Source organism: Vanellus vanellus (genome assembly GCF_965231255.1).
Source record: "Vanellus vanellus genome assembly, chromosome: 26".
Lineage (NCBI taxonomy): Eukaryota > Metazoa > Chordata > Aves > Charadriiformes > Charadriidae > Vanellus > Vanellus vanellus.
The window spans coordinates 5,165,173-5,175,447 of record NC_138931.1 but is presented as its reverse complement, the minus strand read 5'-3'; the positions used below and the strand labels follow the sequence as shown (position 1 = coordinate 5,175,447).

General features: G+C 52.7%; 1 protein-coding gene across 1 annotated transcript; it reads left to right on the top strand.

The window, feature by feature from the left end:
- Positions 1 to 217: 217 nt before the first annotated feature.
- Positions 218 to 8,257, top strand: MTHFD2 (methylenetetrahydrofolate dehydrogenase (NADP+ dependent) 2, methenyltetrahydrofolate cyclohydrolase). Its single transcript, XM_082495656.1, has 8 exons — positions 218 to 346; positions 2,927 to 3,111; positions 4,021 to 4,143; positions 4,629 to 4,781; positions 4,870 to 4,977; positions 5,359 to 5,451; positions 6,716 to 6,841; positions 7,641 to 8,257. The coding sequence occupies exons 1-8, from the start codon at positions 264 to 266 to the stop codon at positions 7,778 to 7,780; spliced, it is 1,011 nt and encodes a 336-aa protein (XP_082351782.1). The 5' UTR covers positions 218 to 263; the 3' UTR covers positions 7,781 to 8,257.
- The last annotated feature ends 2,018 nt before the right edge of the window (positions 8,258 to 10,275 follow it).

Here is a 10,275-nt window from a genome sequence, read left to right as displayed (position 1 = left end):
CCTCTCCCGAGCGCCTCTCTCCCTCTACCCCAATCGCAGCCGGGGAGCGCCGGCTCCGTCCCGCCCCCTCCCTCTCCGCCGCCATTCAACGCTCCCCTCAGCGCCGCTCGCCGTGGCGATTGGCTCCCGCGCCGCGAGGAGGGGAGGGGGCCGGACCCTTCGCCCTATATAAGGGCGGCGGGCGGTGAGGAGAGAAGCATCGCCGCTTCCCGCGGTGTGTCCGTCGCCGACCGCCGTCGCCCCCCCCCCCCCCCACCGCTGCCATGGCAACCGCGCTCTGCCCCCTCCGCGGTCTGGGCCGCGCCGCCGTACACTCCCACCGTCTCCTCCACCTCAGCGCCACCAGGTACGGCCCGCTCCCGCCCGCGACAGGGGGTTTATATAGGGGGGGAGGGTGCGGGGCCCGCCCGCCTCCTCCGCCCAATCCCGGTGTGAGGCGGGGGGATGCTCGGCTCGGCCCCGCCCCTCCCCTCTCGCCCACCGGGCCCTGGGGTAGGCCCGACTGTCTGCTACCGGTACCGGGAATGAATGAGGCGGGCCCCCAGCGGCCGCCCCGGGCGGTGCAGGCTGATGAAATCCCGCTCCCGCCTTGCATGGTGTGTGCCGTGCCATCCCCGGGCACGGGAAGGGGGGGGGAGGAAGGCACACTGGAGTCTCCCCGGGTCGGAGGGGCACCGGGCCATCCCCGCACCCCCAGAGGGGCCTCCCGGGCCCCAAGCCCAGGGTTCATCCCGGGTTTAAGCGGTGTGAGAGGGAGCAGAGACTCCCGAGCATCCCCACCCGTGCACCAACTGCCTTTCCCCTTCCGCTTCTGCATCACCCCCCCGTGGATTTTGCTCTGCTGCTCGGGTCCTTTGGTTTCGCTGCTGTTCCCCCCTCTAAGCAGGGCTCTGAGCTCATATTTTGGCTTTGCTGTAAGACACGAGGGGGCTGCTGGTGGCTGTCCCCATCCCCTGGGAGCCCAGGCTGGGTACCCTGGCCTCAGGCTTACGTAAGGAGAAGATTTGGGTGGGTTCTTGGCATGAAGAGTCTCTGACTTAATTAATTCTCCTTTCCCTGGCTTGGCAGGTACTTGTAATAATTCCCTTTTACATCTAAGTAGGTGTATGGTAGTTTAGTGCAGGTTTAGCTCTGAGGCTAAAATATAAGAATTTATATTGATGATAACCAGTAAAAACCCATGCCAGACCAGCTAGGCATTCATTCCAGCGAATGGATTTGGCAGCTCAGCTGGTCTGGCACGGGTTTTTACTGGTTATTGCTAAATGGGTTTGATTGGGGCGATTGCTGTTAGGAATGAAGTAACATTTAATTCCCAGTAAATAGAGAAAATGACATATTTGAGTACAACCTGGATTAAGAAAGCACAAAAGATCCTCTGTGTCTCCTAAGTGTTTAAGCAAAAGGCTTTCCTACCTGGGCTGGTGTGGCTGTCCTATGTGGGTCTGGAGGTGGCTCTCCCTGGTGGCAGCTGTCCCCAGAGCTCCAGGATGAGGATTGTACCTAGAGAAGGTCAGAAAACAGCAGTGTTGGACTTAAGGTGGAATCCTGGTAGGAGAAGGTCTGTACCGCAGGCAGCAGATGAATTTTTGAGGAGAAACTGCAGCAATTCAATGCGCTCCTGATGGATGGTGCGGTGCAGGGAGGGTTGGAAAACGGTGCTCGATGCTGCTGGGCTTTTTCCCATGGGTCAGTTGTCTCCTGGATTCCTTGTGGCAAGTAGAGCAGCTTGTGGAGTTGTGATGTGTATTGCTTGGCGATTGCTTCAGAAACGGGCTGGTCCTTGTGATTTGGGATGGCCCCATAAATGACAGTAACGCTGCAGGGAGCATCTTTGCCTGTTCCAGCTCAGAGGTAGGAATAATTGGCCAGGTAAATAAGCTGCTGGTCATGGGACCTTACAGCAAGGCAAGACAATGCTGTAGTGAAGCCTAGAAGTGAAGTTTGTGAAGGCGAATCCTCCCACAAAGCAATTAGTGAATGAGGATGACTTTTAAATAAGAGTTATAGTGATAACCCGAAGGAAAAAAGCGTGAGGAGTGTGGACAGCCCGTTGTGAGCGGGGACTGGCAGCCACGGCCTCCCAGCTAGCTGTAGGTCATGGCAGCCTTTCTATATACTGCAGGGTGTCCAGTTGCCTGGAATGCATTTGGCAGTGACTGGATATTCCCGTTACCAATTTAGATCAGAAATGTATGCGAAGAGCTGTTTTGACGTGATTCGAACAGGCAATGTTCCCTTCTACTCCAGCTAGATGTTGGAGTCCGTCAGAGGGGGTGAAACCGCAACCCCCCCAGCCCAGCGTTAACAGCCTGAAAACACGACTGTAGCGGTGGCAGCAATTACTTGAGCAGGGGAGGAGATTGGCTCGTGCAAGGTGCGTGCTGTGCTAGATGGGCCGATGGTCTCGCTGAGGAATCTGTGGGGGACGAGGATCTCTGGGAACAGCACTCTGTACAGAAGCACAGCACACTGCGCCTCCCGCCCTGCAGAATTACTCGATAGAGCGAGTTCTGCGTTGTGTAAGTCCTTAGCAGTAAAGCTGTCGGGCTTTCACAAGGAACGGGTGACCGGCTTTCTAAAAATGGGAGCTAATAGTATCTTAGAGTGAACTATGTGCAGACTCTTAGCCTTGCGGAGAAGAGCACTGCGTGTGCTTTCTCAGGCTGCACAAATAAGTTGGTCCTTCTCACAGCCTTGTTTGCCGATCCCAGTTTTCAGCAGCAAAGCTGTAAACTAAGACTGAAATATACTGCTGAACATGACTTGATATCAAGGTGCAATAGGCTTGTAGGCGAGAAAAAGAGCCTCGTCTGACCTGGCTTCCATTTGGCATCTGTTTTTTTCCTGGTCTGTGTGGCACAGAGCTTGGTTTTGATGGTCCTAATCACGCTGACTGCTTTTGGTAATGCTTTCTCTGTCGCAGAAACGATGCGGTTGTGATTTCTGGAAGGAAGCTGGCCCGGCAGATCAGGCAGGAAGCTCGTCATGAGGTTGAGCAGTGGGTAGCGTCTGGAAACAAGAGACCTCACCTCAGCGTTGTTCTCGTCGGTGAAAATCCAGCGAGTCACTCCTACGTACTGAACAAAACCAAAGCGGCTGCTGATGTCGGTATGTGCCTCGCTCTGTTCTGGAAAAGTGGAGCAAGTGATTGTTTTATCTCGCTTTAGTGCGGAGTCCTCTACGCTGGAGGCTGGGGGAGGCTTTTTTGGGCTGCATCTATCTGGCAGCTTTTCACCTCGGCTGTATGGCAGTCCACTCTTGCTCCAGTGTTTGCTGTGACTCTTCCGGCTGCCTTCATTATTGTACTGGGATGTAGTTAATAACACAGTTCACATGTGCATTGTGCCATTTACATCCTTTAGGGCAGTATCAAGCTCTGTAGTTTGGATTTGCAGTCTTCCTAGGGCCGTATAACGTACAGACAGGGCTCCGATTTGCCTTCTTTCCTCAACTGGCTGAGCTACAATCATCTTTCAGCAGCCTTGCTACCCTCCGATTCCTTCTAATCTTGCAAGCCGAGGTCCTGCTCGGTGTTCAGCCAGGTGTGCTTCTGGAAAAAAGGTGCTGAAAGGGGCTAGGAGGCAATAATTGGTTTAATTTCTCCTTGCCTTGGGTTCTCTGCTGCCCAAGCCGTATTTGGAACTGAGATTTTCAGGCTAACATCCCCTTCTTACTGTGTCAAGAAGAAGCCGCAGGATGTGTGGTCGCATCTTCATCACGGCACACTTTGGTTGGGTTTCTCCAAGCCCTCCCTATGCTCTCTCTGCTTTCAAATAGTCTTTCCCAGGTCGTTAGATTGATACTAACGGTCCTTAACCGTAACTTCCAAGGCTTGAAAGGGTCTCCAGCCTGGAAGGCGCTCGCTGTTACACAAAGCGTACAATCCTTGGTGTGTGTGCCTAGCAGGTTTGGTAGAGCAATGATACACGGAAGCTTAAATCCACATGGATTAGGAAAGCTTCTCTCCCGCTTGTGCTCACGTGGCTCTCTAATGCGGTGCTTTCTATGATTGTGCAGGAATCAGCAGCGAAACCATCCTCAGGCCGGCTTCTATTACTGAAGAGGAGCTACTGGATTTGATCGGCAAACTCAATAACGATGCCAACGTGGATGGCCTGTTAGTCCAGCTTCCTTTACCTGGTGAGTAGCTGGATTTCCATCTGGTGTTTTTTTTTTTTACATAAAGCTTTTAAGGGTAAAGCTTCTAAGGAGTAGCACAGGGGTTATCCTGTGACCTGAGAGGTGGCACCCCCTGCCATGATGCTGCTTAAAGATGTTGCTGCAGCTACTCCATCACAGCTGCCTGGAGGAGTTAAGTTGCTGGTGAGGGGGTGTGTGTGTGTGTGTCACAGAAACCTGTTCTTGTGTGGGGAGTATCAACTTCCCGAGCCAGAAGCTTGAACTTGGTTGTGACACTGAGGCTGCCTAAAAATACCCTCTCAGCATTAGAGATGCCCTAGTCCCAAAGTGCTGGGAGCTGTTAGCCCTGAGCTTGCTGGAAGTCTCGAGTAGCTTCGAGCTTCCAACCTGTGAAGGGGCTGGTGCAGCAGGTCAGGGCTCTGGCTGACTGCAAAGAGCAGGTTTTTGGCTGATCCCTAGGGTTAAAGCTTTTCTTTCTCTTCCAGAACACATTGATGAGCGCAAGATTTGCAATGCTGTGACTCCAGACAAAGACGTTGATGGCTTTCACGTGATAAACGTGGGGCGCATGTGCCTTGACCAGTACTCCATGCTGCCGGCTACCCCGTGGGGGGTGTGGGAGATCATTAAAAGAACTGGTAAGCAGCTGCTGCTGCAGTATTTGGCTGCTCTCTGGCATAACTCCAGCTTGTGCTTTGTCTGCAGACTCTATCTTGTCCTCTGCAGGCATTCCGACGCTGGGGAAGAACGTGGTGGTGGCTGGCAGGTCGAAGAACGTGGGCATGCCCATCGCCATGTTGCTGCACACGGACGGCAGGCACGAGCGCCCAGGAGGTAGGAGCTTGGTGGCCTCGGAGCCTGCGTGCCAGGCAGCTGCGGAAGGAAGCCCTCAGCCTGTCGCATTGTCTTCTTAGGCTCCTAAACCAGTCCCAGGAGCACCTCAGGGACTCCGACCCATCACATGGGCTGTGGTCAAGGCTGAGGCGTTAACTCTGCATGTAGTCAGTCTTGTCACATTTCGGGGCCTTCTTCAGCGAGTCCTTATCCGCTTCCACACCGGATCCCTCCCTCTGACTTTGTAGGCTGTTCCCTGGGGTTTGCCATCAGGCTCTGATGTTCCTGATTAAATACACGGGTGGTCTTGGAAGGGGAAAACTTAGCGAAGTGGCTGGGTTTGGGTAGTACGTGTGAATTAAAAAGCTCTCACTCCTGCAGGTGATGCCACAGTCACAATATCCCACCGCTACACTCCCAAGGAGCAGCTGAAGCAACACACGATCCGCGCTGATATTGTGGTAGCGGCAGCAGGTAAGACCCGATTTAAACACCACAGGCAAGGCGCGCAGAGGGTGTCGTGCTGCAGCTTGCGTGGTGTTTCTGATGGGAATCCTCTCTCGCAGGAGACAATCCTGTTGGTATTGAATGTCTGGGGCCTCCTTAGCCGAAGCAGGAGAGTCCGGCACTGTCGTGGCTATCGGGAGCTGCCCTAGGCGAGGGCTAGGAGAGCGAGTGAGGGGCTGCTTGAGCCAGCCCCTTTATCCTGTGATTAAGCCTAGGAGCCACATACTTGATCTTAACTAGTAGAGCCGTTTGTTTGTTTGTAGCTCTGCCTTTGAACTGTGAAATAACATCTGGCAGGAGGGCTTGGTATGCCAGCGAGCACCTGATCGCATCTAGAGAACAGCTACAGACAGGCTCTGTTACACACACACAGACAGTTCTGTATTCATGTGGGGAAGAGAAAAACAAAAAAAACAACTACCAAGATATCATCTGCTTACCCAGAGACAGTCAAAATGCTGAGGGATGGCTGTAAGTGCCATCTTTGGAGCGCAAGGAATCGCTGGGAGGTGTGCTTTTCTCCAGGCTGTCCCCTTGGCACGGAGGGAGGTCACCGGCAGAGGAGCTGAGCCGATTTGGGCTGTCTGTTTGGCAGCAGAAGCTGGGTGTGAGCCTGTGGGGGAGGGAGGAGAGAGAATGAGGCGGTATCTGGCAGAACCAGACAAACACACCCCACCCTAAGAGGGAGGCTTTAGCCCAGGGCTGCTGCTTGCCACTGCTGTCACGCTGGGGGGTTTTACAGCCCCTGGGTGAAGCCAGTGCCTCTGCCAAGCTGGGCTGGGGTGGTGTCGGACACTGCTCCAGCTTTCTGACTTAGTGCGGGTGTAAAAACAGTCGCTGGAACTGCGTGAACAAACAAAACCGCAGACTTCAAATGCAAGCTTTAAGGTTTCAACTTGGAGAGGAAGCTTCGGTCCTCGCTGCTTTGCCAGACCTCTTTTTGGGGGTGGATTCCAGTTCTTTACACTCTGAGGTTCTCAATAAACCGCTCAAGCTCCTGATTGAGCTGAACATCAAGGAGTAGTGCTGGATCGTGAAGCTGTGGGTAGATTTGCATTCTGTAGAATGATGGAATCTTTTAGGTTGGGAAAGACCTTTAAGATTGTCAAGCCCAACTGTTTTGTGAGACAGGAGGGCCCGGGTGGGTCAAAACGTAATGTGAAGATGGGGTGAGGGGGAGCCGGGGGCTGTTGAGCACCACCACGAGCGTGTGGTTGTTTCCTTCTTGCAGGCATACCCAATCTGATCACGGCCGACATGATCAAAGAAGGAGCTGCGGTTATTGACGTGGGGATAACCAGAGTGCAGGATCCCGTCACTGCCAAATCGAGGCTGGTTGGGGACGTGGATTTTGAAGGTACGAAGGGCTCTGCGTTGGCTTCTCTAAGCGCTAAACATCTGGGGTGCTGCGAAGGGGAGGAGGAAGTCTCGGTTCGGGTGATGGAGCAGATGCAGGCCAAGGCTGATGTTCTCTTGCTTGGTGCACCCAATATCATATCGCATGCAAGGTTGCGGCCTTCCTGCGATACGCCGGGGGAAAGCCGTATGCTGCAAGGTCAGAGGAGGCTCAGCCTGAACCTAAGCAGCCGGGTCGCTTTGCCTTTACCGCAATTCAAAAGCAGGAGTACGAATGACGACTAAAACCAGGCAGCGCTTACCTTCTGCTCTGCTCTTCGTGGCCCCTTAGCTGCAGCGCTGCCCGGAGGGACTGTTGCGATGTCGCCGGGCACCCGGAGGTGCAGGGATCAGACACTGCAACCTCTTCCTGGGAGAAAAGAGAGAGGGCGGATGTTCAGACCTTTAGTATTTTATCATGGCTGCCCTCAAGAGCATGCGTGAAGCCGGCAGCTAGTCTCGGACTTTACATTTGTGTGCTATAAATCCAGCTCTTAAACCTTGCTTTTTGCTTTTCTCCCAGCTTGGCCTTTGCCGTTAGCCTTGCTCGGTAGTGGGGATGGACTATGGTGTGCTCCCCCCTGCCCTGGATAACGGGGTGGGGGGGAAAACTCCGCTTTGAGAAACTACTATTCCTTAGTTAGTAATCTTGAAGGAATTTGAGCGATGTTAGACTGGTTCCAGCTTCGTACTGGCCAGCCAGCTTGGTAAGTGTCACCGCTCTTGATTTGCGTGCTAAGCTCTAGTTTTCTTTCCTGCAGGAGTGAAGAAGAAAGCCAGCTACATCACCCCGGTCCCCGGCGGAGTTGGGCCCATGACAGTTGCCATGCTGATGAAGAACACCATCATTGCCGCCAAGAAGCTGTTGAAACCCAAAGAGCTGGAAGCATTAACAGCTTAACGTGGGACTCCCTCTCTCTTTAGCACTGAAACCGACATTCCAAACTGACTCCCAAACAGGCCGATAGAAAATGCAATATTTTTATTTATTGTATTGGAAGTGGAATTTCCTATTCTGAGGTCATAGATATTTATTGCAAGCTGAAGCGTAGGCACGCTGATCGTACTAAGGGGTGAGCGTCTACACTCCTGGCCTCCTCCTGCTAGCAAAGCTGTGCTGGGTTTGCGCCAGCTCTGCGAGGAAGCCGGTCCGGCTCCGCCATGCGCGGCTGCCCCGGGAGCTCGGTGTGATGTTGGCGATCCCGGGGGGAGGCAGAGCGCCGCTCAGCGGCGCAAAAGCGATGGCCTTAATAGTTCTGTTCTCACAAAGGCTCGGTCTGCCCGCAGCTTGACTCGCGCTGAAGTCTTCTACTCGATGCTGGATGTGTAGTTTGAGTTAAGCTCTTCTGTAGAAGCTGTTACTTTGGGGGGGGGGGGGGGGGGGAGGGAAAAAGCCATATATCTGTCCTCAGCCTGTGCGGGGCCCCAGGCAGTGGCAGATCTGTTGTAACATGTTCTTCTAGTGTGTGGCTACGCTGTTTTGGTGGGGTTTTTTGCTATCATATGGGCGAGTGTGTTTTTGTTTTTTTTTTTTTTTTTAAGAAAAGCCTTTTTTCTAACCAAAGAACAATGGGGTGGGGGCTGTCGGTGTCTACGCTGGGCACGCAGGAGCCTTCCTGGACTCTCTTGTAAAGTGTGTGAGTACTTAGGGAATATTGCAGGCTAACTCTAAATAAAGTACGAGAAGAAAAAAAACCGCAACGCAGCCCTACTTGTGTCCTAGAATTATTACGAAGCAACTTCTTCACTTCTCTCAGAAAAGCAGAGCTGCCCCAGCACTAGCGTATTAGAGCACTTGCAATGCGAGGTCCCCTCTGTCCCTGCAGAGCAGGGTCAGCTCCGGCTTTCTCCCGGAGTTTAGCCAAAGACGCAACTGCCACACGTGTCACCGACTCGGCTGCTGCCCTGGTTTGAGGTAAAACAACCCGTTTTCCGTTCAGTAAACTTGCTTTTCAGCTCAGCCTCTTCTAAGTGAGCAGGTCTGAACAAAACCTGTTCAGCTGCCCGCCTCTTTCCATCTGACAGCACAAGCTCAGTCCTCTAACGAGTTTATTTGCAAGCGCTAATTATCCATTGAAGATTGACCTTACCTGGGGTCACGATGCCTTGGGCAGGGTGGAAAAACTTACACGCAGTATTGTTCGCGGGCAGCCAGGTGCGTCTTGGCCTCCTTCCTCTTCCCGTATTCCCTGGAAAGACTGATTCCCACCTCCTCCGGGAGCGGGGAAGGTTTGTTGTGACGCGAAAGGGCTGTTGCTGGAGGCACTTGGGGGGGGGGTTGGTGCTAACCCCACGCTCACGGCTCTCTCCTGGAGGAGAGGGCGCTCATAAAAACACTCTAAAACACGCGGGAAGGAAAGCTGAGCTTCAAGGACTCTGCCCCAGAAACACACTAAGAGTGGAAACTCGTCGAAAGGAGGTTTATTGGGTTGTATCACCGATAAATACAAAATGGCTCAAGTGGTACTGGAATGGAGGTGGCAAATCTGAGACGCTCCACTGTTTTCATATACAAAAAAAAAAAGTATAAACCTTGCAAAATAGACAAATTTAGTCAAAACAAGTTGGAGGACGGTAGAGTGGCTTCAGCTCTGCTCTAGGAAACATCTACCAGAGTCCACAAAGCCTTTCCAAGGGCGTTGGGTTGGTGAGTTGATGGACCGGAAAAAGCAAATTAACCTCTTTGATTAAAATCATTTAAGCCTACCTGTACCGCGCTGCAGCTACCACAGGGGGAGACGGGCACAAAACGCTACAAAACACACACACAAACCGCGTTCCAGTTGAAAGAATTCTTAATGTTCACGGCAAGCTACGTGGCTCTCGCCGAAGAGGCGACGGGGGTAAACGCCGCCTTCTTTTCTCTCGCCACGTTTCCCCGGGAGGGGTACTCAAACCAGAGAAAGAAAAAAAAAAAAAAAAAAAAAAAAAAAAAAAAAGAAATATTTGCTATAAATAAGAAATTGCCTTCAAGTTTTTTTGTTGGACTCAACTATTTACAGAGAACTGAGGTCTGTCCCATACGAAGGTTCAGACCAGTCGCAAGATTTAACCGGTGTCCCAGAAACCCCTCCGTGGGGCCGGTATAAATATCAGGTTTCTGCTCAGGGGAAGGGTCAGGGCTCTGCGGGGCTTGAAATCGAGGAAAAAAAAAAAAAAAAAAAAAATCCAGTAAAACCGAGTAAAAGAAACAGATTTGAGAGGGATGCTTCAGACCACTGTTTCTAAATCACAGCTGGGCTTAACCCGTGTAAGGAAAAAAAAATACCCAAACCCTTTAAAAGCTCCGGAGCTGCTGGAAAAAAGGGTGGTGGGAGCCGGGCAGAGCCGAACGCAGCCCAGTTGCCCACGCTGGCTCCCAACCTGCTCCTTTCCCTTCCCTTCCCTTCCCGGGGT

Excerpts from the sequence above, each read along its gene's own strand:
- MTHFD2 (XM_082495656.1), top strand. The coding sequence starts at position 264 with ATGGCAACCGCGCTCTGCCCCCTCCGCGGTCTGGGCCGCGCCGCCGTA. Across the intron at positions 4,144-4,628 it reads AGTCCAGCTTCCTTTACCTG|AACACATTGATGAGCGCAAG; the intron begins GTGAGTAGCTGG and ends TTTCTCTTCCAG. Across the intron at positions 5,452-6,715 it reads TATTGTGGTAGCGGCAGCAG|GCATACCCAATCTGATCACG; the intron begins GTAAGACCCGAT and ends TCCTTCTTGCAG.